The sequence below is a fragment of the Gadus chalcogrammus genome, chromosome 4 (assembly GCF_026213295.1).
Source record: "Gadus chalcogrammus isolate NIFS_2021 chromosome 4, NIFS_Gcha_1.0, whole genome shotgun sequence".
Classification (NCBI taxonomy): domain Eukaryota; kingdom Metazoa; phylum Chordata; class Actinopteri; order Gadiformes; family Gadidae; genus Gadus; species Gadus chalcogrammus.
The window spans coordinates 35967351-35994229 of record NC_079415.1 but is presented as its reverse complement, the minus strand read 5'-3'; the positions used below and the strand labels follow the sequence as shown (position 1 = coordinate 35994229).

At 41.1% G+C, this 26879-nt stretch overlaps 1 protein-coding gene across 3 annotated transcripts; it reads left to right on the top strand.

The window, feature by feature from the left end:
* Nucleotides 1–1666: 1666 nt before the first annotated feature.
* On the top strand, nucleotides 1667–26363 carry LOC130380700 (NLR family CARD domain-containing protein 3-like). 3 transcript variants are annotated; one of them, XM_056587988.1, is made up of 20 exons: nucleotides 1667–1911; nucleotides 2679–2801; nucleotides 5158–5258; nucleotides 9097–9372; nucleotides 11411–13196; nucleotides 15831–16004; nucleotides 16491–16664; nucleotides 17441–17614; nucleotides 17791–17837; nucleotides 20563–20595; nucleotides 20705–20761; nucleotides 21041–21090; nucleotides 21187–21239; nucleotides 22661–22887; nucleotides 23218–23486; nucleotides 23824–23958; nucleotides 24063–24198; nucleotides 24279–24352; nucleotides 25245–25578; nucleotides 26078–26363. In XM_056587988.1, the coding sequence occupies exons 1-20, from the start codon at nucleotides 1829–1831 to the stop codon at nucleotides 26350–26352; spliced, it is 4581 nt and encodes a 1526-aa protein (XP_056443963.1). In that variant the 5' UTR covers nucleotides 1667–1828; the 3' UTR covers nucleotides 26353–26363. The 3 variants fall into 3 exon arrangements, with proteins under 3 accessions (XP_056443963.1, XP_056443964.1, XP_056443965.1); XM_056587989.1 differs by lacking the exon at nucleotides 20563–20595; XM_056587990.1 differs by lacking the exons at nucleotides 25245–25578; nucleotides 26078–26363 and having other exon boundaries at nucleotides 24279–25083.
* Nucleotides 26364–26879: the final 516 nt, after the last annotated feature.

The following is a 26879-nucleotide window of genomic DNA, read 5'->3' as shown; positions in this document are numbered from 1 at the left end:
TTGTGTTTTAATGTCTTTAGCATTCATATAATTGCAGTCTATTTTTTTCGTAGGCTACTCTGCTGTTGTCCTTGATGGGGATATATTTTAACCCTTTTTAAAACAATTTTCCTGCGACATTCCTGCGTCTCCCCCTTCTACGGAGCCCATTTCAGCACCGTGTCAGTAGACAGTTACAATCCTACGACGTCGTGAGTGCAGCGAATGCGCGTTCACGTTAAGAGGAGTTTCGGGAAACGCTCCAAAGAAATTATCGATGGATCGCAAGATCCATCGGGAGAATGATCGTACGAGCGAAGATCCATCGTTATCGGGAAACGGGGCCCTGACCTGGAGGGGGTCCCCTCGACCTGCTCTGACCTGGAGGGGGTCCCCTCGACCTGCTCTGACCTGGAGGGGGTCCCCTCGACCTGACCTGGAGGGGGTCCCCTATACCCTCTGACCTGGAGGGGGTCCCCTCAACCTGCTCTGACCTGGAGGAGGTTCCTGTGTGTGTGTGTGTGTGTGTGTGTGTGTGTGTGTGTGTGTGTGTGTGTGTGTGTGTGTGTGTGTGTGTGTGTGTGTGTGTGTGTGTGTGTGTGTGTGTGTGTGTGTTGAGAGTGGATAAGTGTATGAATGCATGTAACTGTATTTGTTCAGGAGGAGGCGCTGTTGCGCCGAATATGTCGTGGAGCTGTCACGTTAAAATTGTACCGGGGGCGAAAATTGTACCGGCCTACGTCATCGTTTGTTTACATCCTGACAACCTGCCCTGCAACAGACGACGCGATGCAGAAAACATGTTTCCAAACGACGAAATAACATAATACAGATAGCGGATCGCTATCTGTATTATGGTAGATAGCGATAACACTTGTTTTTACTTTATATTTTTATTGTATTTAATTGTTTAATCGAAACAATAAAAAAATTTGCCCGCAAAACGGGTGATCGCGTCAAATGACGCGTCAAATCACGTAGGAAGGTTCTTGAACATTCTAGACTATGAAACCTGCTTAAAACACTCAGTTTACTAGCTAAATTCGATTAAACAATTCAATACAATACAAATATAAAGTAAAAACAAGTGTTATCTAGCGATCCGTTATCTGTATTATGTTTCAAGAACCCTCCTACGTCATTTGACGCGATCGCCCGTTTCGCGGGCAAAACATTTGTCATTTGACGCGATCGCCCGTTTCGCGGGCAATTTTTTTTATTGTTTCGATTAAACAATTGAATACAATACAAATATAAAGTAAAAACAAGTGTTATCGCTATCTATCATAATACAGATAGCGATCCGCTATCTGTATTATGTTATTTCGTCGTTTGGAAACATGTTTTCTGCATCGCGTCGTCTGTTGCCGGGCATGTTGTCAGGATGTAAACAAACGATGACGTAGGCCGGTACAATTTTCGCCCCCGGTACAATTTTAACGTGACAGAGCCGCGTGTGACTGATGACACCACTACCTTATAAGGGGGCTGTTACCCTCCTCCCTCTCTGTACCTGACTCTCACGGAGAGCAGCATGTTGTGACCAGTTCTTCAATAAACAAATTGTGTGTGCGCGCGCTGCGAAACATTGTGAACATTTCCCAGAAAACACGTGACCCGCGCGGAGAGGTGTGACAGCGGCTCCTCTGGGGCTTCCACCTCTCTGTCCAACCGGTTCAGCAAAGTTACTTCCTCATCCTACCGTCGGTCGCAGCGAGGAGCCTTTCTTTCTCCAATTTGAAAACCTTTCAACTGATTAACTTGTTGTATAAACACTTTAACCTCAGTTTCTTCCCTTACATTTATACTTTATACCGTTTGGGACGGAACGTATTTTCTCCAGTCTACTATGGATGAGGAGAGAGAGGAGGGGGGTCCTACCTCTAAGAGCGCTCTGTCCGGGGAACATGGCCGTCGGAGCAAAGCTAAAAGGTAAGAAGAGGATCTCTCTGTCTGTGACTGTTATCCATCTCAGAGCTCAGCAGTGATACATCATGACTCCATCATTACTCTGAGTAACAGCTGTGTGTGTGTTGAAGCCCAGAACAGCAGCAGACCTCAGGTTGAAGAGTCGTATCGTAATGTGACTCTGACGTCACTCTAGATCCACAGTCGTCGTATCGGCCACGTTCAAAACACAACGTGAACAGCCAGACCAGAAACTCAGGAAGAGCAATACATCTGACCTGAACAGTAGGGCTCCCCTGATATGAACAGGGTTCTGTCTTTGTTCTCTACTGTGTTTGGTCTGCATGGCTGCTGTCTGTGGTCAAGATGGACAGGAAAACAGTGACCTGCATTTGGTCATTATCTGTTCTTAATATCAGAGGAGGAAAAGATAACATGCTTAAATAAGACTTTGACAAAGCAGTTTGGTACAATGTTGATCCAACAGATTTATAATTCTGTGATTCTAGTTTTCCAAGCATTAGGTTACTCAGAGTAAAAACATATCAGTAACAAGTTAAATGATTTAAGTAAGTGTATATATATTTTTTAATTAAGATAATTAAAGACTTAAAAGCTGGAAACAAATGTAATGCTCTCACCTAAAAACAGCCTTGTAAGAAGAATTATTGTGTGTGTGTGTGTGTGTGTGTGTGTGTGTGTGTGTGTGTGTGTGTGTGTGTGTGTGTGTGTGTGTGTGTGTGTGTGTGTGTGTGTGTGTGTGTGTGTGTGTGTGTGTGTGTGTGTTGAAGCCCAGAGCAGCAGCAGAGAGCAGACTCCCCTGGACCCAGCTGTGTCTCCAGGAGGAGTGACAGGTCTATGTATCTTCCTCCTGACCAGTTTAAAGATGGAAATCACCAACCTCCTCAGAAAAGGTGAGGATTCAGCCAATACATCATGGCTGTTCAACTGGCGGCCCCGCCGATCATTGATCAGAACATAACAACGTCCGATCACAGGACCACTTGGTGCTGGATTGACTCATGGCTGAGGCCGTTTATTCTGCTGTTTGAATCGTATGAATGAAATTAATATTAAGACGGCTTGTAGCAGACTTTAGAGGTTTATTGTTAGAAGGTTCAATGTCTTTCAAAGACGTTGAACCGGACTGCTCTATTTTCAATGTTAGCTAAATGCATTGTGAATCAAGTACGATTGCCGCCCCAAGTAGGAATGCAGAAGGCAATTATTTTTTATTGTCTCAGGTTGTTACACCCTACTGTCATACAGTCTCTCCCCTGAGCTAGCTGTAACAGCCTGAACAGTGTAATCTAAGATGTAAACAGTAACAATAAGTACCCAACATCATCTCCAGACTCCATCCGTACCTTGTAAACAAAATAAGACGATCTGTTATAAAACTGAAAATTCAGCATGTCTTATTTATGAAAGTGCAAAGTAAACAGAATTTGCGCATTTCCACCGGATGGTGCGGGTCGGTTCGGTGCGGCTTGGTGGAGTAGTGAAGGTACGGTTCGGCGCAGCTCAGTTACAGCTCGCGTTTCCACCGCCGACAGTACCCTTATGGTAGGGGAGGGGGGGGTGGGTTAAACCGGATCGCGATAGCCGCGACAGCTACGTTAGCATTGTGACCTCATAGCAGCCCGACACAGTGTAGCCTCCTAATAAATCCAAGGATGTATTCGTATGAATATGAACAGGGATATGAACCCTGATATGAACAGGGTTCTGTCTTTGTTCTGTACTGTGTTTGGTCTACATGACTGCTGTCTGTGGTCAAGATTGACAGTAAAACAGTGACTTCCATTTGGTCATTATCTGTTCTTAATATCAGAGAAGGAAAAGATAACATGCTTAAATAAGACTCTGACTTTGACAAAGCAGTTTGGTACGTCAGTGTAATGTTGTTTTTGGCGGCCTGTTTTAATTGTAGTTTTAGTCTAGTCTGTGTCAAGCTGTCATTTTAGTTTTAATTAGTTTTAGTCACGTTCATACTCTTTTCAGTCTAGTCAAGTTTCAGTCGACTAAAAGTCTGAGCATTTTAGTCTTATTTTAGTCTGAATAATCCATGACTATTTTAGTTTTAGTTAAAGCAAATTGTATTAGTCACTTTTTTGTAATGCAGTTGTATTTAACTCAGTCAATATAGTATAAGTAGGCTACCTAGTAGTTTTGACAAAACCAACATTTAATTTTTGCCAAACCCATTTCACAATTCAAACTAGGTAATCTTATTATTACATTATTGTTACCTTATAGACTCAAGAATACATCCATTCCAGACACAGAAGACAAGATATGAATTTACAACATATTTATTTTACCAACCAAACATGTTCCGTCCACATTAGAACGGCGAATTCCGACACTGAAAACGATACTTTTCAAAAACTATCGCTGAGGTGGATAAATATGAAAACGCTGGGTTCGCGTTGTAGTGTGGTCAGGGTAGACGGAGGCTTTCAGATATGATGGCGTTTGGTTGCCATGACACTGCCATGACGCTGCCACAAGCTTGCGCTCGTCCAAAAAAAAATGGCAGGGGGAATGGAAATGATGATTTCTCTGTGCAATGTACTATGTATCCTCAGTTACAAGTTGTACGTTTTTATATTTACCCGGATTAGTGTGGACAGGGCCTTAAGTTTTCATTAACGCTACCACCACAGCCGCGTCTTGTGAATCTAAATACTGCCGCGACGAGCGGGGATTCAGGAAGTAACATAACCTGATACAGCCCCGGGAATTAATAAAATAAACAATTTTTCTCGACTAGTTTTAGAGTATAATTTTGTAAAAGACATTTAGTCTTGTTTTTATTCGTCAACAATATTGTATTATACATTTAATTATAGTTATTGTCACATGATCAGCATTTACGTTGCGTCTCGTCTCGTTTTCCTCACCTGAGAAAGGGTCGTTGACGATGATATTTTGTCATAATTTTCGTTGACGAAAGCAACACTACGTCAGTTTTGATCCAACAGATTTATAATTCTGTGATTCTAGTTTCAAGCATTAGATTACTCAGAGTAAAAACATCAGTAAAAATGTATATTATTTAAGTATGTTTATATTTTAATTTCTTAAGATAATTAAAGACTTAAAAGCTGGAAACAAGTAAAATGCTTTCACCTCAAAAATGCCTTGTAAGAAGAATTATTGTGTGTGTGGTGTGTGTGTGTGTGTGTGTGTGTGTGTGTGTGTGTGTGTGTGTGTGTGTGTGTGTGTGTGTGTGTGTGTGTGTGTGTGTGTGTGTCTTCTCCGCAGACACCAAGAGAGGCCAATGGTTACCAGTGCTCAGTCTGTACAGCAGCATCAAACAGAGCTGGAGATGAACAAGAAGGAACTGGCTGACACACTGTGGGGCGGTAAGAGACTCTTACTTTGAAGACAGAGGAGACTATTATTTTGAAGGGCAGAATATACTCTTACTTTGAAGACAGTGGGGACTATTATCATGAAGAGCAGAAGAGACTCTTACTTTGAAGACAGAGGGGACTATTATCATGAAGAGCAGAAGAGACTCTTACTTTGAAGACAGAGGGAACTATACAGATTTACTGGTTTGATCCAGATATATAGGGTTAGAGGGGGTCTCAGGTTAAATGGTTTGATCCAGATATGTAGGGTTAGAGGGGGTCTCAGGTTAAATGGTTTGATCCAGATATGTACATCACAAAGCTCTGCCTGATGGAGATGAACCAGAAGGAACTGGCCGACCCCATTGGGGGGCCGTAAGAGACTCTTATCTTGAAAACAGAGCAGAAATACACATTTTGAAGAGCAGTAGGAGATTATTATTTGTTCTGTTCAGACTAAATGACATAATGGGCCCTATTTTAACGGTGTGAAACGCAAGTGAGAAGCGCAAAGCGGAAGTGGTTTTGTGGGCGGTTCTCTGGCGCTGTTGCTATATACCGGCGGATAAATGACTCTTGCGCCCGATCCAAATCTAAAATGGGTTGGTCTGAATACCCGTAGGTGTGGTTTGGGCGCAACATGCATTAAACCAATGAGAGGGCCATCTCCCATCCCCTTTATGAGCCATGAGCGCATTTGAACCTGACAAGATGATATTTTGACAGCTTGTTTGCAGACTTCGATGAGATAAATGCATGACCACATGAATTTCAAACTTCACATGGCTCAGTTTATGGCCAAATAATATGGACTAATTCACACCTACATTTTGGCAAAGAAAACTTATGATACATGTGATATGCGGCCCCGTTCCCGCAACTGTGGATCTATTTAATGATGCGTGGCAATACATTGACAAACATTGTTTCTTACCAGTATTGTATAAATTATCGTTATCAACTTGTGTTCATAATATGCATGTGTCCCCCCGTTAATATAAATTGTCATGGACTGTATTATGCGTTACGTGTTTAGTTTGCGTGTGTTTAGACGGAAAGGTGCACACACGCGCGCCCGCTTTCATTCTTTCTTTTCAACCCTCTCTCACGGTAAAACAATGTTTTCTCACGATCGAATACTCAATACTCATCATCCTAAAAGTTATGGGCTTGTACACGATGTCTGTGTCAAGAAAATATGTGTTTGCTGTACGGTGTTTGCAGATGCATTGATTTAAAAGTACAACTTATTACCGCTGTATCAGCTGTTTTTTCCAAAAATAATTGAACCAACGTTATAATTTACCATAAAACAAGATTTTGTTTTGGAGGGCTGGGATATGGTGTGCTCGAGTTTATTATTAGGGTGCCCAGCACAAAGTGCGGAGGCAACCTGTTGTAATGGTTAGTGTTTTTATTATTATTCCACCACGGTTGACTTACACAGCCTAAACCGCTCGCACACTTTTTATAAAACTTACTACAGCTGTAGAGGCTGACTCAAGATTAACAGAGAACAAATATTACACCGATTGGCCCAAAGGTGGCGCTATAGCAACAGTCCAAAAATGCAAACATATCTCTTCACCGCATTGACTAAGAGACATGAAACTTTGTTCACACATGCATATCCTCATGGTGCTCAAATAGGCCTCAAGACCCTATTACTTTATTTGGATAGATTTACGACTATCTTGAACTTTGTCAAAAACACTAAATTCCCTAAGGATACTAGTTTTTTTTCACTTAGACAAAAATCCTTTAGCAAATAACATCTTAGGACCAATTTCATCAATCTGGCATAAAGGGAAGTCTGTACAATAGAGATTAAAGCACCCATGAGCCATTGACTTCTAAAAAAGGTGTGGTTTAAAACGTGTAAAGACTTAAAAGCTTATATCAACATCAAAATGGACTCCTATGATCAGTGGCGGCTGGTGATCAAAATTGTTGGTGGGGCACAGTAATAGGCAGGAGGTCTGGGGGTCGATTTCCCCCGCCCCCCACCATAATTTTTTTTTTAATGTGATAGATTTGATTTCCTGTATTTTGGTGCATTTTTGGGATGGCCACTACCTATTAACCTACTATTCATACCCTACATCCTAACTTTCAGGGCCTGGACAAGCTTACACTGCATATACAGACCTACTTTATGGCCATTCCACAAGCCATTGCTATTTGACCCATTGTTGTTATTCTGATATTGAGACAAATCATGATCCATGTCCTATAGTGTCAATTTTTTTCACTTCAAAAGCAGTTAGAAATATGGGACAGTTGCTTCATTTTGTTTATATGCTACAGGCCGAAAGACTAAATTAACTAGGGTTAGTCCAATTCCTCCACTGAAAAGGTTGTAAAGTGCTTACAACTCTCTGCTAGTTAGCGATCTATCTCTTCTCATGCCGTGTAGTTGTGTTGCGCGAATGCTGCTGAGGGAGGTAGCCTATTTGATCGATTCGCTGAATTGTCCAATTATGTGGTGATAACAAAAAAGAAAAGCGATACTATTGGCCTGGGGCGCAAACTGGTGCGACCTGAGGGCAAATTTTCTCCGCCGCCAAAGAAAAGCTGTCTCTGCTTGATAGACAGCAAAAAGTTAACGAGCTTACATTGCCTTCAATGTGGCCGGCGCCCCTGACTTGGAGGAGGGCTTTATTTCAAATGACCAATAACTAGCCTAGCCCAAATCATTGACGTCCAGACGCATTTAATTGGTTTCTGGCAGTGACAAGTATATCACACAATTAAAGGAGGATAAACGCTATGTATCATTGTTGATTTATTTCGTATTGATTATAGTTTATTAATAGTTGGCAGATATAAGTGACTATTTCACGGAGGGGCGGCGCCCCAGCGCCCTCTATTGACCCCCGCCTATGATCTTGAGTCCAATAAAAAAGTTCAAATTCTTAACAAGATAATGTCAACATATTTTCAATTAGGGCGGGGCATCGAAATGTGAGTGGCCTGTGACTAAAATCACAACAGTTCATAGAAGGAATGTTTGATTTGAGCGGGACCAAGTTATTTGCTGTTTGGGACCAAAGTGCCAACTGCTCAAGTAAAATGAAGTTGATTGACAAAACAAGATGGCTCAAAATCGTCCAAAATTAACTTAATGCCAAAAGGCAAGGTTACCTTAAACCAATCCTCATCAAACTTGGTGTAGTCAAAGGCAAATGGTTCAAGATGAACCCCTCAAAGTTGTATCCATATTGGGCTATAGGGAGCGGAAAAACAATTAACTGTAGATGCAGTTAACATAGCTGCAAACTTCGGATAGACATATTATCTGACCTTTTACTTCTACAGTCATGAAATCATGTAGACATTTGTATCTCCTCATGTTGAGCAAATATGCCTAGGATACCCAGAACCTGTAACAAAATGGCAGCTGGACGTCCAAATTAGCCCAATCACACGTCATAGAATAGAAACTATTCGTAATGTAGACATTCGTAATGTCAAAGAAAATATTCTAACTACAAAAAAATCTTAGCCTCAAGTAAGAGTGAGGGAAAAACCAAAGTATATTCGAAAGTATATGGAATCGGCGCAAAGCCACGTTACTATAAACTGGAAGGTCAGCTGTGTTTATCTTAATGCACTAGGGAAAAACTGTTGAATTTTGCTGTATGATAGGCATGGGTTTTTAGAATTATTGATCTGAACCAGAAACAAAATTTGAATGAACTATCAAGGTTGTTTGTTTTAAGGACTTTTATGTTGTGAGTGAACAAGTTGGACAATTTTATCTTTACCCCAATAAAGACAAGTTTAATGAATCAGGTATCGTGTTTGCTCATTGTCATTTCATATTGCCTTTCGATTTCTCTTCCAGGGGAGCTTCGAAGGATCCGTACTCAATTCGTGGAGAGAGTCTCAGACCGAGTTATCAAAGGTCTCCTGGATGACCTTCGGCAGCAGAAGGTGTTCAGTACATGGGTAAAGGACTCTGTGATGGAGGGGAGGACCAAAGAAGACCAAGCACGTTCTCTGATCGACATGGTGATCGGTAAAGGGGAGAGAGCAAGTCAAGCGATGATTGATAGTGTGAAGACGAGGGACGAACACTTATGCTCCACCCTGGGTCTGATGTCTTCTCCTGCCGGTGTGGGTGAGTTGTTACCATGAATCTACTTTTTAAAGAAACGGTCTCTGCCAGCTTTGGTTCGACTAGAGGGGAGCTTCTTTGTCCTTTAATCCACTGGGATCCAGTGATTCATTATCATCCACTTGGGATTGAATTTGTGTGCAATACATTTTACCTTTTTTGAGAGGTATGGGTTTTAGTTAGTGCTGCTGTATTCCTTGGCTCAATGGTGTTATTGCTAGTTTGAGAGGATACCTTTTATAGTTGGGTAACCCTCACCTTAACCCCTCACACCCATTTTTAAAGTGGCAATACTAAATCTATATATAGTATTACTCCTAATGATGGAGCGCTCATTTTCACCACGATGGTCACGTCTTTCCCTCACATAAAAGAAAATTATCTCGGAAAGGGTGACAACTGTGGACCTACATCAGTCAAGTCGTAGCATTGGATTACTAGCAGTCAACATAACGAATATCCCAGAATCCCAAACTGTTGCGATCGATTCGTCTTTTCAACTAATAAATTAACTGGTGGAAGCTGGAATGAACCAGCATATGATGGGAACGCAGGTTAGGTACTTCATATGCAAATGCTGAAAATATGTTTTTTCGTTAAGGTACTTTAGCCTTAGAGACTTATGCATTTCAAACTTCAATATGGAGACAATCTTTCCTCTTTGGGGTTAAATGGTTTGATCCAGATATTTAGGGTTATAGTGGGGGTATCAGGTTAAATGGTTTGATCCAGATATTTAGGGTTATAGTGGGGGTATCAGGTTTAATGGTTTGATCCAGATATGTAGGGTTATTGTGGGGGTATCAGGTTAAATTAGGGCCCGACCGATATTGATTTTTGAGTGCCGATGCCGATTATTTTCAGAGAAAAATTACGATTACGATTTAATCGGCCGATTAAAAAAAAAGCATATAAAACGTAGTTTTTGATACCTTAAATATACTTTAAACACTTGACGAATATGTGAATTGAATGCAGAACCTTTGAGTGTTTTAGAATACATTTACATTCAAAAATGAGTGCAATGTAAAATGTAAAATAAATAACTAACTCCCAATGTGCTGCGCTCGTGAGCAGTGACTAACACGTGCGTGCTGAGCAGTATGGTCTCACCGTTAGAGTCTACAGTATAACAAATTAACATGGCCTGGGACCTAAAGAAAAACAGGCACAACATGCTCAAACAACGCGTCTTGTGTACATTGGTGAGGTGAGCGCGCAGCTGCCTGAGCGAGCGTGCTTTCATGTTGTACGGTAAAATTCAATCTCCTCTTTTTTACTCCAGCTAAAGTTGTTAGTTAGCAAGGCGAGTAGGAGCGCAATCTGCAGGATACTAAGCGCAATAACATTTATGAAAAAAAAAAAAAAATCTGTTGTAATCTGCGTCTTTTTGGCCGATGCCGATTATTTTCAAAAAGGCTATAATCGGCCGATTAAATCGGCAGGCCGATAAATCGGTCGGGCCCTAGGTTAAATGGTTTGATCCAGATATGTAGGCTTATTGTGGGCGTATCAGGTTAAACGGTTTGATCCAGATATGAAGGGATAGTGTTGTGTATCAGGTTAAATGGTTTGATCCAGATATGTGGGGTTATTGTGGAGGTATCAGGTTAAATGGTTTGATCCAGATATGTAGGGTTATTGTGGAGGTATCAGGTCAAATGGTTTGATCCAGATATGTAGGGTTATTGTGGGGCATAAGGTTAACTGGTATGATCCAGATAATAAGGGTTATTGTGGGTCCATCAGATAAAGAATGTTAAACGATAAATTGCAAATTAACTATCTTGTTATGTCAGCATAAGAAGTCCCTTTCCACTGATTCACTATCATTATTACTATCAATAGACCAATTGTACTGCTGTGGAAATAACAAAAAAAAAAAAAAGTATGTATCCATTCCGTGTCACAACCAGCTTCTCGAACCACAAGTAATGAAGTCACAAAATATCATGAAGTTGATCATTTTACAGGAAATACTAACATGCTTCAACTGATGTCACCATCCACTATCTGATGTCTTCTGTTCATTCTCATGTAGGATCTGCTGCTGTCGAGTGCCAACACAAAATCAAGTCTCTTTTGAAAAAGAAGCTCTGGTGTGTGTTTGAGGGAATCGCTAAAGCAGGACCTTCAACACCTTTGAATGAGGTCTACACAGAGCTCTACATCACAGAGAGAGGTAGTGGAGAGGTCAACCAGGAACATGAGGTCAGACTGATTGAAACAGCTTCCAGGAAACCGGCCAAGGAAGAAGCACCAATCAGATGTGGAGATATCTTTAAACCCTTACCTGGACAAGATCAACAAATCAGGACAATTATGACAACTGGAGTGGCCGGCATTGGTAAAACCATCTTAACACACAAGTTCACTCTGGACTGGGCTGAAGACAAAGCCAACCAGGACATACACTTCACATTTCTCCTCACATTCAGAGAGCTGAATTTACTGAAAGGGAACGAGTTAAGCTTGGTGGAACTTCTTCATCACTTCTTTATTGAGACCAAAGAAGCAGGAATCTACAGATATGACCCGTTCCAAGTTGTCTTCATCTTGGATGGACTGGATGAGTGTCGACTTCCTCTGGACTTCCAGAACAACCCGATCTGGACTGATGTCACAAAGCCGACCTCGGTGGACGTGCTGCTGACAAACCTCATCAGGGGCAACCTGCTTCCCTCCGCTCGCATCTGGATAACCACACGCCCTGCGGCAGCCAATCGGATCCCTGCTGAGTGTGTTGACAGGGTGACAGAGGTGAGGGGGTTTGATGACCCACAGAAGGAGGAGTATTTCAGGAAGAGATTCAGAGACGAGGCGCTGGCCAACACAATCATCTCCCACGTCAAGAAATCAAGAAGCCTCCACATAATGTGTCACGTCCCAGTCTTCTGTTGGATCACTGCTACAGTTCTGGGCGACTTCTTCAAAACATCCCAGATTGGAGAAAAGGTGCCCAATGTCGTGACTCAGATTTACATCCACTTCCTTTGGATTCAGTCCAGACAGGGGGACAGGAAGTACCATGGGAGAGCTCAAACAGATCCACACTGGAGTCCAGAGAGCAAGAAGATCATTGTTTCTCTAGGAAAACTTGCTTTTAACCAGCTGGAGAAAGGCAACCTGATCTTCTACGAGGCAGACCTGGCAGAGTGTGACATCGATATCAGAGCAGCCTCAGTGTACTCAGTAGTGATTACCCAGATCTTTAAAGAGGAGTCAGGGCTGTACCAGGACAGGGTGTTCTGCTTTGTCCATCTGAGCCTCCAGGAGTTTCTGGCTGCCCTTTATGTATTTCTGTCCTTAATCAATGATGGTGTCAATCTGCTCGCAGAAGAACCACCCACCTTTCGAGAAGATAAACTCCTCCTCCTCTACCAGAGTGCTGCGGACAAGGCCTTACAGAGTGAGAACGGACACCTGGACTTGTTCCTCCGCTTCCTCCTGGGCCTCTCTCTGGAGACCAATCAGATTGTCCTACGAGGTCTGCTGGGACAGACATTAACTAGCTCACTGACCAATACAGAAACAGTGTCTTACATCAAGGAGAAGATAGAAGGAGATCTCTCTCCAGAGAGAAGCATCAATCTGTTCCACTGCCTGTATGAGCTGAACGACCGTTCTCTAGTGAAGGAGATCGAACAGTACCTGACATCAGGAAGTCTCTCCACAGAATCTCTCTCTCCTGCTCAGTGGTCAGCTCTGGCCTTCATCCTACTGACATCAGAAGAGGAGATGGACGTGTTTGACCTGAAGAAATACTCTGCTTCAGAGGAGGGTCTTCTGAGGCTGCTGCCAGTGGTCAAAGCCTCCAGAACATCTCTGTAAGTTAACTAATAACATATTTCACAATACACACAACACAATATACAATATATATACTGTATATTTAAAATACAATAGTAGAATTTAAAATTTATAACATAAAAAACATCTTTTGAGGTTACCTTTATCCTTAACATTTATCTCCATATACATAATGTTATATTGTGTAACCAGGTTGAAAAGTCAATTTTAAAAGCTCTATTATGAAAAATGAAATAAGGAATGCCATGAATTAATATTGTTGTAATATTATTTATTAATAGTTGATTACAGCTGTAATTAAATATGTAGCTAGATTTAAAAATAAGTAATTATTGATGTGAAGGATACAATGATAAATATACGTTTATTAGTAATAACCCACTAACCTTACCTTGTTCGGTAGTTCGGTTAGATGGACGCTTTGTGTTTAACCAATAGGATGGGTTGATAAAGAGACTTCAGGGTCATCTGGAAAGGGTGAGAGGTCACGAGTGAGCGGAGGAAAGGAGAGAGAGGGAAGAGACAAAGGAGGAGAGTACTTTATTCTCTGTAGAGATCGCCCAGCTAAATGATATTTAAACATTTATTTATTAGTTGTAACCAGTAGCAGCGCCAAAGAATTATGATTGCGGAAGCTACGGGGGCTAGATGGTTTATAGCAGGGGCTGATACATTTTGACGCAACAGATAATACTACACACTAGGGCTGGGCGATATATCGACATAGGGCTGGGCGATATGACCAAAATATCATATCCCGATATAGGTCATTCATATCCCGATAACGATATACATCACGATATAGCACATTTTCTGTAAATTCAATGAATAAATAGTTTATGTAAAATGACCACATGGAAAGGCCTATTTCGTATTACATTTTGAATTATACACTCTCCTTTTATTTAGAACCTTTGTGCAAATTATGCATGCAACAAAATATAAAATATGAATGTATAAATATAAAAAGGTACATAGAAAACACTTTTTTGGTTGGTTTTCAAAAATATTAAAACCCACCATACCAATAGTCTTTAACAGTAGAAATTTGTATTGTAGCGGCAAACAAAAAGGAATACAGGCCTAACATAAATATTGGTACATAAAATACGAGCTTGTATGTAAACAGAAGACAAATGGCTCCATAGTTTGGAAATGTTTTGGGTACCAGATGTCTGACGAATGACAGAATCAGGTATTTGGTAGAGTGTGCTTCAAATCTTGTGGCAAAAATATTGCGGACTCCCGGGCATCATAACCAATCTGAGCTCCGCAGGAGCTGTGTGTCTGCTTCGGCGGAGCTCAGTGTTGCGATTCATTTCTGTGCTTCAGATTGACGAGAAAGTGGAAGAACCAGAGAGGTCGGAGAGCCCAACGCAGCTGATACGATTCATAATATTCCAGAGGCGCACACAGCTTTTGGCCGTGATATTATATATTATATTGTAATGTTCTCAAATACGAGGCGGAGGCAGTGTCTGGTCCACAGTTTATTCAACCATCTGGTAAATCCAGACGGTAGGTAGGTATGGTAATAACGGTAACTCCACGGTAACTAACTTATAGGTTAAACCTTTAACCTATATGGGCAGCCTAACTCCCCCCCCCCCCCCCATCAGCAAGGCAGGTTAACGAGCACAGCGAAGCCACCGATGTAGAATTACGAATTGGAGCGCGGCAACAGCAACTATGTTATTGCGTCAACAAAACATTGATATTATCTTATATCGACATTCTGCTTGAATGTATCGAGATATGACTTTTGGTCCATATCGCCCAGCCCTACTACACACTACAATATGATACGAATCAACTAATCAAATCACTCAATAAGCAGCAACGGTCATCAACTTACACAAATGAAAAATATGATATCATAGTTCCGTTTTGTTACAGATAAGTCAGTTCGATGTCTTCTTATAATAATAAATATATATATATAATATTATATTATTGTGGCGATCACGGCCGTGGTCGCCAAGTGCTGCAACGGATCCTGGGAGGGTCGGCGGCAACAAGGCAGTCGTGGTTGTGGGCGATCGGATGTGTGTATCAGGTGTGTGTCAGGTGTGTTTACATAATGTCTCTCTCAGGGTCATGCGGAGTATGGGCCACGAGAGTTGTAAACTCTCTCAACTTGGGCTCCTGTCTGGTCGTTACAGTGCTGCTCGCCACATTATTATTAAAAACATATTTTGACCATTAATATTTGTCTTAACAATATGACTTGAGGTTTGTGGAGGGGGGGCTTGGAGGGGGCTCAGCCTTTTCCAGGAGAAGCTTAAGCCCCCGCTACCCCCGCCCCCCACCTTGCGCGCCGCTGGTTGTAAACCTAATATACAAAACATCTCTGAAGATGTACCATAACATGTATTACAATATAATACATAAAATACATAATACTACAATAAAAGGCAAATTAATATACAAAATGAGTCTCAAACACTACAAAAAACTCTTCAATATTATAGATTTTACAGCCAATATTGAATTAACAGAAGGATCTGAAGTATTGACTAGTTTATATTAGTTAAATTCATAAAACATATCTAATTAAAGATTTCAACATGAGTCCTTCATTATGTTAAAATTAAAATATCTACGTTACTTTAATCACAGTTCCTAACAGGTTGTGTTTATTGTTTGTGTAGGTTGAATGACTGTCACCTGTCAGAGAGATGCTGTGAAGCTCTGGCCTCCGTTCTCAGCTCCAACTCCTGTAGTCTGAGAGAGCTGGACCTCAGTACCAATGATCTGAAGGATTCAGGAGTGAAGCTGCTCTCTGCTGGACTGGGGAGTCCACACTGTACACTGGAAACTCTCAGGTCAGTTTTACCCAATGGTCAAACAATAACACCAAAAGGTTCAAAATCAGAAGACATTTAACAGATTTACACCCAGAAAGGTTAGGTCATAAATACATTGTTTTCATAAGAATAACTCAACATATTTATATCTTTGTTGGAATGACAGTTTAGGTACACATTATATTCTTAGTTTGTTAATGATGGTATAATGTGTATGTTGCATAATATTATTATTCTGATTATCATGTAGTCAGACAGTAAAGTGCGGTTTAGAGTTGTTAAATAAAGTTTAATAACAACCTATTAATAAAACTATGTTTAAGTGAAGTATAATGATAATTTTTGTTAGGAGTTAATTTAACATCTGTGTGAAATCTTTGTCTTGATATTTTAAGATCCAGGTTATTCATATTATTTATTATTTCATGTATTTAAAAAAACTGGTCATAATTCTCCTATAATTTAATTACAGTTCCTAACAGGTTGTGTTTATTTTGTGTGCAGGCTCAATGGCTGTCATCTGTCAGAGAGATGCTGTGAAGCTCTGGCCTCAGTTCTCAGCTCCAACTCCTCTAGTCTGAGAGAGCTGGACCTGAGTACCAATGATCTGCAGGATTCAGGAGTGAAGCTGCTCTCTGCTGGACTGGGGAGTCCACACTGTACACTGGAAACTCTCAGGTCAGTTTACACCACAGTTACAGTTACACCACAAGCAGTGGCGGTTTAAGCCACGCAGATTTCTATGATCTATCATATCACTGTGAGGGGAATTGGCACATTGGCGCCCCCTGCAGCTGCAGTGCAGGCGCCCCTGTTTGCTGAGAAGGTGCCGTCACAGAAGCTGTGTGAAGGGGAAAGGGGAGGGGGGCGCGGGGGACTGTTCACCTCTGGGTCTCCCAAATGGAACAACAAGGGGGGGATCGGAGGATCCACTGTTAGCGTGGACTGAAATCCTTATTGAAGCCTGCAGGGTAATGTGATAAACATACGGAGGACCGCGGTCGCTGAGCTGCCCTGCCCCAACATGACACGGTAAACTAGAATCGCCACCCACCATCATCCATTTGATACAAACATGTCTGTTTGTGTCCCTCTCCCATCAAAAAGAAGAAGTATATATAACACAAAACTTTGTGTTCTCGGCCAACATTTAGTTTTTTGAGGGGCGCCCGGAGGGGGTCCTGCCCGGGGTGTAACCAACGTAGAACCGCCATTGACCATAAGTGTGTCCTGTTGATACCTGGCTGCATCCTAATCTCCCCTAGTGGGGAACTACATTCGACTTTGACAAGTTACACATCAGAAGACATTGAACAGTGTGTCTGTGTCTCTGTGTGTGTGTGTGTGTGTGTGTGTGTGTGTGTGTGTGTGTGTGTGTGTGTGTGTGTGTGTGTGTGTGTGTGTGTGTGTGTGTGTGTGTGTGTGTGTGTGTGTGTGTGTGTGTGTGTGTGCAGGTTGTCTGGCTGCCTGGTCACACAGGAAGGCTGTGCTTCTCTGGCCTCAGCTCTGAGCTCCAACCCCTCCCATCTGAGAGAGCTGGACCTGAGCTACAATCACCCAGGAGTCTCTGGAGCTGCGCTGCTCTCTGCTGGACTGAAGGATCCACGCTGGAGACTGGACACTCTCAGGTATGGAGAGGACAGCTCACCACTCAGGGACAAAGTCTCCTACAAGGATTCAAGCCGCTGCTAGATGAAGTGGTTTGAAGAGGCAGCTGTCACTCATGTTGTGTAGAACGTGATGAGACAGCAGATGATGAAGGTGAATGTTTCAACATGCTGCTCTCACTTTGTTTCCCCCCCAGTGTGGAGCACGGTGGAGTGTGGAGGCTGAAAACAGCTCTATACAAGTGTAAGTTTTTGTTTAGTTTGATTTATCACAACACACCCTAACTTTTGATGTGGAAAGTCCATCCACACAAAAGGAGGTAGCGTCCGTTCATTCAGATCCTACTGGGAATGAAGATGATGGCTGCTGACAGGTATCTTATGTATTTTAATAATATCAGCATCACATTTAATCCTACTTGTATAACATCCAATAGGTATTATTATTGATTAATAATTTGTATGATGATCATGATTATACGATGATCATGATACTAACATTATTAATATTAGTTAAAGTGTAAGTCCAGCGAAAATGTAACCCGGGGTCTTTTTCTGAATGAAAACAGATCAAATAAGGCGTCCAGAGCTTTCTTTTTTTGTTGATCTACCAGTATATAGGTTGCCCGGAGCAACGCTTGGATTGGCTAGGGGCCAATGCACTAATATCCACTAATATCTCACAATATAGCACCAAACCTCTACAGAAGAATGAGTAGACCATACACATAAAACAACAGAAAAAATATTTTGTCTGTAACTTACATATGCCACTTATTTCATTTCTGTGTCAACACTCACTAGACATTGTCTATAATTATAAACTGTATGAATTATAAATACCAAAACTTTACTTCTTTATCGGTAATCAACTTGTATGAACTTCCTGTAAAGATGGACCTACCAGTGAGGCACAAACATGTAAAACAGTCGTTTTTAATAAACTCCCGGTACGCTAACTAAGTTGTGATGCTTTGTTTTATGTGTATGGTCTAGTCATGCTACTGCAGGGGTTTGGTGCTATTCTGAGAGATATTAGTGATTAAAAATGCTGATTTGGAAGCGTTCGGCGCACCACCTTTAGCCAATGCACTGTTAGCCATTTGGGCTCTTAGCGTTGCTCCGCGTATGCTCTATACTGGTTGATCAACAAAAAATAAGTCTGGATGGCTAATTTGATCTGTTTTCATGCAGAAAAACAGATCAAATAATCTTTTTTTAAATGTAATTTTCGCCAGAATTACACCTTAATATTTGGTTAAATCTTCGCCAGAATAACACCTTAATATGTGTGTATTTTTTATTATATTCTAAATTCTAGTTATTTTATTAATATCTAAACTATAAGGCATTTTATTATAAATTAATAAAAAAATATATATATTTCTGGGAATGTTTAACCACATGCTTAACATTTCCGCTTCTTGGAACCATAATAATGTCTGTCAGAATAGATTTAGCTGTAAAGTGTCCTTTTTGGGTATTTCTTTCTCAGAATAAACCAAAACTCAGAATGACCCAAAATGTCGTACACATGATCTATCGACTGATCTTAAAGGACACATCCGTTCTAAAATGGATTTGGGATATGTTTGGTATGATAAGGAGTTTGAACGTTCGTTTTGGAGCACCATAGGTAGATAGACGAACGCAGAGATTGTGACATCCTTCAGCAACACGCAAGCTCTGTGTTCGCCAATCTACTTATCGAGTCTTAAAAACAAGATGGCGTCGACGGGTGAACTACTGATGGTATTGTGTGCATAAAATGTCCTTTTTAATAAACAATCTGTACACTTACAAAGTCACCACTTAAAAGGCGCTACTTCTAGCCTTTTAAGTGGTTTAAAATAGCGATTTAGTTTTTACCTTAACAAATGCCCCCATCGTTCCAAGTTTATAGCGTTTTGGTAGAATCGGCTAAAAACAGCCAACTTAAGAATGCGTCTATAGGCGCTTTTTCGCTCCCAAACAAACATTCCAACTCGTTATCATAGTAAACATATCCCAGATCCATTTTACACCGAATTTGTCCTTTAAGTTTAGCACGATTTCTGAATCATAAAAAATGGCGGAGTTATGACAATTTCTAGATCTGCAAATTAAGTCAGCTTCAGAAGGGAGCAAAATCTTGAAACTTGCCATTTACCTAGAGGGCACCTCTATTACCTCTATGTACAAGTTTTGCCAATATCTCTTTCGACCCACCTCACTCATAAACAGCTTGTGTGCGTGCGTGCGTGGGTGCGTGCGTAAAACGTTCCCCTAAGAAATGAGACACCCCTCCATTAAGTCGCGTCATCATCGCTTGAAGCTCGCTGCTTTGTCCTCAGAGGCCAAGAGTAGGCGAGTTTCAGATCAAGCATACATTGCGTTGCGTTGACTCGCACAAAATAAGGAATTCTGGGATGACAATTTCAGAAATGCTCATGACCACAGAGACACAGCCCACCACCACCACATAGACACAGCCCACCACCACATAGACACAGCCCACCACCACAGAGACACAGCCCACCACAACATAGACACAGCCCACCACCACCACATAGACACAGCCCACCACCACATAGACACAGCCCACCACCACAGAGACACAGCCCACCACAACATAGACACAGCCCACCACCACCACATAGACACAGCCCACCACCACATAGACACAGCCCACCACCACCACATAGATACAGCCCACCACCACATAGACACAGCCCACCACCACAGAGACACAGCCCACCACCACAGAGACACAGCCCACCACCACAGAGACACAGCCCACCACCACAGAGACACAGCCCACCACCACAACATAGACACAGCCCACCACCACATAGACACAGCCCACCACCACATAGACACAGCCCACCACCACCACATAGACACAGCCCACCACCACCACAGAGACACAGCCCACCACCACATAGACACAGCCGTCATCATTGTGATGAATAGTTTGCGTGTTGTTGCAGATTCACCGTCAAAAGTGGAAAGCAGTAGCTCAGGTATGTTTGCATATTGAAATAAGCCGTACGTTTAGCTTTTAACTAAACTCCCCATGATTGGTTGAGTGCTTTCAGACATTTCAGAGATTCATTGTTCTCCTTTTCACAGGGATGAGTCTCAACAAAGACATAGCAAGCATGTATTTGATGGACAGGGATGATGATGGTAAGAGTCTGCGTTCTTCTGGTTCTTCCCTCACAATATATACCTCCAGGTTTCTCCATACTTCCTTCTGGCTCTCTCTTCTTGTTTTGTCTTTTTGTCATCTGACAACAGAAGTATTTCACTGGGTGTTAAAAAATATATCCAGGTTCACTGAACCAGGAATGCTGCCTGCCAGTGTACCATGAGGCCAACTGTTATTGGAGGGCTTAATGTACACATTACTCTTTCACTGGACATGCTGTCGGTTTTGTTACTGACATTAATTATTTATCCTGACAGAGGGGATGCACTTCAAGTCACATTGTGAAGAATGTAAAGCAGCTCAGCAGGTGAATTTCAACAAAATACATACCTTTACATTAAATGTACATTACTTAAAGTTGAGAAAATTACAAGTATTGCTCTTTGTTTCTGTGTTTTTACAGAGTCCTGATTATGAGAAGGTTACCCCAAGAAGGATGTCTAAGTGGAGCTTCGAGTGAGTGACATTCTATGGAGTCAGAACAGTCTCATTATTAATGAATGCACAGAGAAGGATTCACAAATGTATTTTGTGATTTATATATAAATTACTCTCTTCTCACAAATACATTTCAATGCACACACAAATGGATATCGGCATGTATAAATGTAAAATAAATCCATAAACAAAAATAAGTTTCACAAACATATTTCTGATCCACACACAAATATGTCTTGTTTTAAATAAAGGTAATATAAATCCAAAAATATATTAATTTAAAAAAGATTTGCAATTTTCATCAAAAATGTATTTGGATGTTGTTACATTTATGTACAAACTGTTAAACTTGAATTTACAAGACGCTTTTCATTTGTGAGCTTGTTTGCATTTGTGTGTGAAACTGTCTGCATTTATGTGTGGATTTTTGAGACTCTCCTGACGTCGCTAGATTCACAAATGCATTTTTTTCAACAAGGAAGTCTCTGTAGCCAATCAGATGCCTCCCTCGTTTTCAGTCAACCACATGACTGCTGTGACTGGGTTTTTACGTCGGTGCCGTTTACTACTTTAACGGCACCGATAATCCCAAAACCCAGTCGAAATTAGATGGAAAAAGTGTCGTGACGCAGCATTTACTTCTTCACCACCTAGAGATTGTTATGTACGATCATTCAAAAAACCATGTTCTTTCCGATAGAGTAGACATTTGACAGAGAACCGGGAGGCTCGGAGGCTGGACTCAGAGGTTGGAACTGCAGCCATGTGATTGGCTGAAAACGAGGGAGGCATCTGATTGGCTACAAAGAGTTCCTTGTTGAAAAAAATGCATTTGTGAATCTAGCGACGTCAGGAGAGTCTCAAAAATCCACACATAAATGCAGACAGTTTCACACACAAATGCAAACAAGCTCACAAATGAAAAGCGTCTTGTAAATTCAAGTTTAACAGTTTGTACATAAATGTAACAACATCCAAATACATTTTTGATGAAAATTGCAAATCTTTTTTAAATTAATATATTTATGGATTTATATTACCTTTATTTAAAACAAGACATATTTGTGTGTGGATCAGAAATATGTTTGTGAAACTTATTTTTGTTTATGGATTTATTTTACATTTATACATGCCGATATCCATTTGTGTGTGCATTGAAATGTATTTGTGAGAAGAGAGTAATTTATATATAAATCACAAAATACATTTGTGAATCCTTCTCTGTGCATTCATTAATAATGAGACTGTTCTGACTCCATAACATTCGGTCATGACATCAGTCCCATGGGGTTATCAGAATAATATGGTCACAACCACAAACATTTTCTGTTGCTGTGTGTGTGTGTGTGTGTGTGTGTGTGTGTGTGTGTGTGTGTGTGTGTGTGTGTGTGTGTGTGTGTGTGTGTGTGTGTGTGTGTGTGTGTGTGTGTGTGTGTTAGGGTACAGCTGGAAGGCGAGGGGACCTTTGAGTGTTCGTCTACAGGTCTGGTGTTTGAAGTGTCGGAGCAGGCTCTGGTCCGCTACTCGGTCCTGTCCTGGTTCCAATTCTCTGAGTGCCTCAAGAACTCCTGGAGACCTGCTGGATCGATTTATGATGTGCATGTGGTCGACAAGGATCCATCTGTGCTCAAGTTTATCCATTTCCCCCACTCTTTGTGCCTTGCTGGTAAGAACACGCGCTGTGGGTTGGGGGGTGATTCATAAGCCGAATACTTGAATCTCTGTGTGCATGGATGCTTTGGCATTGTTTTGTTGACCAAACATTTTGTGAATGTTTTGGTTTCAAATTGGTCTGCCTCAGCCCATGATAACTTAAAATCATATTTGTATTATTTTAAATTGACAAAATATGCAAAGTAATGCCAATCAATCAAGCAATTACATAATTGTTGCAAGAACATGAACTAGTAATGTAATGTTTTAATTTACTTTACAATCTGACTGAGTATTCCCGAGCCAGCCAGAATAAAGTTTTGTTACGTTAACGTTTCAACAGAACCTGAGCATGAGCAGAGCTTCAGTGTTCTGCATGTAAAGAAACGGCATGACAACATTGAGTCGACGGTGGACTTCACGGCGAGCCATGTTAAATGGCGCGTGTCCTCGCTTTCTCCCATGGGTGTCATCATTCCGAGAAGTCAGCATGAGGAGCACCAGCCAGCACCAAAGCCATCACTAAACCACGGTTTGGTGATGGTTTACAAGGAGCTGGGCCACAAAAAATATTTTGTGTTTTTGTCCTTGAACACCCTGTCTGAGATCAAGGTAATGAAGCAAAATAGACCAACCAGTGATGGAACGAGAGTCCCTGTGTGTTCATAAACACATTCATGGATAGACGGACACACTACACTAAACTGGGCTAGGCCAAGATGAGCTTATTTGTGCTGGGCCAAGCTGGGATAAACTAGGCTGGGCTGAACTAGGCTATGCTGAACTTTGATAGACTGATAGGTTGGAGTGGGCTAGCCAATAACAGGCTAGAGTGCACTAGGCTATCGTTGATCTGCTATCTCGAAAATAACTAACATCTCATATATTAATACCTCCCTCTCACTCTTCCTCTCTCTCTCTATCTCTGACCATCTGTTCCTGTTTGCAGGATATTGAAGAACAGGTGCTCATTTCCAGGAAGAATGGCTTCAAGATTACAGAAACATTCAAACATTTCACCTGTAGGCTGGAAGAAAAGTTCTACTGCCTCGAAAGTGAGCCAGAAGGACAGATTGATCCCCCGGTATGTATTGTCCCACATTCAGGTTATATTTATTTCGATTCTCATTTGCATGTACTTAATCCTGCAATGAAAATGAAAATGAATGTGCTTGTGTGTGTTCACAGAATCTAGAATTCACCACTGCAGTGTTAGCGTTGAAAGGCTTATTTGTAGCACGCTTCGGGAATCTTCCTCCTTTCAAATTGTTTCTCAAGGACACAGACTGTGACCAACCTTTTTTGAATGTTACAATCAGAGAAGGTAACATATGGACACAATTCAAATGTTTTTTGTGGTTTGCATCTTAAGACTCTGATTACCTTTTATCGTGCAAATTCTAGATGATTGGCCCAGCGAGGAGAGACCAAGTCTATGGAATTCTATTATACGCTTTTTAATCCGTTTTTTCTACAATGTAAGTCAATGACACTTCTGACACTTCAACTACTTAAGACATCGTAACTAAATACATTTTCAACCGTATACCTTCGTTCAAACCATTTATCAAATCTACACACAGAATTTCGATATCATATATAATTTATTCAGAATCATTTAGTTTCAAATCGCCTTTCGTTTTCAGTTGGTCTCATGATCTACGCTGAGGTAAGAGCGTGGAGGACGTGCAGGCATTGTTGCCTGATTGGGTGGTTTATTATGTGTTAAGCACTGTATTATGTCATGCTATCTACACAAACGAAATGTCATAGGAAAGCTGAGACTGAGAGTTCAACGGTACAAGCCTCATCATTTTGTGAGGTTATCTCGATTAACTAGATGTGAAGGGATAAGATCAATAGCATACTTTTCCAAGATACTACCGCACACACTCACTTCCGCTGTGCGTGGCTTAATTAAAACATGTTTCAACCTCACTTTGCACACACCACATTTCCTGCAGGAAACTATTTCCGAGTTATTATTGTTGAACGTTAGTTATTTACTAATTGAATGTAGGGCTGCTCGATTATGGGAAAATCATAATCATGATTATTTTGGTCAATATTGAAATCACGATTATTCAAACGACTATTTTTGATTTGAGAGCATGTTGTATTTATTCAGTATGTCCCTCCCAAAAAAAACTAACTGAGAACTTTGAAATTTCGCCTTAAAGAAATACACAAAAGGGTCAAATGTATCCAGCTGTTCTGCCCTTTCTACAAAATATTAAATAAAAAAACTTGTGTATGTTAGTTTTGTGATCGTTTGACGCTCAAAGCGAATTTGCGATCAAAATTAGATTAATCGCCCAGCCCTAATTGAATGTAGTTCTTAGTCAAATTCTATCAATTTAATTTGTACAGGGCTACATTATATCATCATCATCATCATTTGTTCCCGCTCGGCGCATTTCATGGCCTTGGGGCGCTTCTGCTGGAGAGTTGGAAGTCTCTGTTCCAGCATCAGCAGGATGTCTGGATTCAACATCACATCGCGACATCAGTCAGGGTTCGGTGCTTTGTCAAAGACACCTCGACACTCTGCTTGGTGAAGCCGGGGATCGAACCAGCAACCCGGTTACCAGCCAACCCGCTCTACCACCTGAGCTACTGCCGCCCCATATATGCAGTGGAATGACTGCAGTTCAAGCAACATCCAGCCCTCCAGCTACCTCCATTGCAACACAGCCTGTAGCAGGTGAGTTGAGTTAAACAATGTTACCACTGCAGTTATGTCTCTATTGCCAATTTGAACTAATGCCGACCCTGGCATTAGTGGTAGAAAAAAGTATTATTCTCTGCATTCAATTGTTGATGAGGAATTCGTAATGTCAAAGAAAATATTTTAACCAATAAAAAAATCAGCAAGTAGCCTTAAGGATGTGTGTGAGGAAAAAAGGAAAGAATATGGAATCGGCGCAAATCCACGTTCCACGCAAATACACAATGTGCAAAGGACCAACAATTCACTTTTGAAAATGCCTTGCCTATGGAATGCATAGACATTGATCTGAACTGGAGACAAGATTTAAATGATCGATCATAAATGTTGTCAATTTTATTATTTTATTTTATGAGGGGCCCAGCTGGTGTGACGGTGAATGGTTTTATATTTACCCAAATAAAGAAGAATTTAATTAATCAACTATCATGTTTGCACACCGTCATTTTATATTGCCTTATGATTTCTCTTCCAGAGGAGCTTTTCAGGATCCGTCTTGAATTCGTGAAGAGAGTTTCAGACCCAATTATCAAAGGTCTCCTGGATGACCTTTTGCAACATAAAGTCCTCAATTCTGAGGAAAAGGACTTTGTGATGAACCAGAAGGACAGAGCGGACCAGGCACGTGAACTGATCGACATGGTGAGACGGAAAGGAGAGAGAGCAAGTCAGACGATGATTGATTGTATGAAGGATAAGGACAGTCACTTAAGCTCAACCTTGGGTCTGATCTCTTCTCCTACTGGTTAGGGTGTGGCTGAGTTGTAGATATGAGCTACTTCTACAATTTTAAAGACATTTTCACTGCCCGCTTTGTTTTGACCATACGTGACATTTATTGAGTAATTGTTGAACAGATGTTTAGAATAGGACCTCCTGCCTCTACCAGGAAGGAGGTCCCCATGTGTTCCCCTGATACCTCCTCTACCCAGATAACTTTTACATATTTTTAAGTAATGTTGGTATGGTTGAGACCACAGAGTTTGTAAATCATGCTGACATAATGCCAGAGATTTTTTTTTTTTGCTTATCTTGACATTTTAAATAATCCTCTAACAAGCACGAATTGGTATTCAGGTATTTTTATTAAACAGTTTCCCCAAAAGACAGCTGGTAATGGGTCACATGGTTTGGGTCAACATTGACCCTTCAGTTGATTCATATGTAACACCATTTATGGTTTCACTCATGGCTCTAAGATCCTGCGAGTAGAAATGTGAGCTCAGGTTATTTTAGAACGGTGGAAGCATGTATTCCTTATAGTGAGTAGAGGGCCT

What these genes read in the sequence shown, in the direction of transcription:
- LOC130380700 (XM_056587988.1), top strand. Translation starts at nt 1,829, where the DNA reads ATGGATGAGGAGAGAGAGGAGGGGGGTCCTACCTCTAAGAGCGCTCTG. An exon ending in AGTGGAAAGCAGTAGCTCAG is followed by an intron (nt 20,596 to 20,704) that starts GTATGTTTGCAT and finishes TCCTTTTCACAG; the next exon opens with GGATGAGTCTCAACAAAGAC. An exon ending in AATGTAAAGCAGCTCAGCAG is followed by an intron (nt 21,091 to 21,186) that starts GTGAATTTCAAC and finishes GTGTTTTTACAG; the next exon opens with AGTCCTGATTATGAGAAGGT.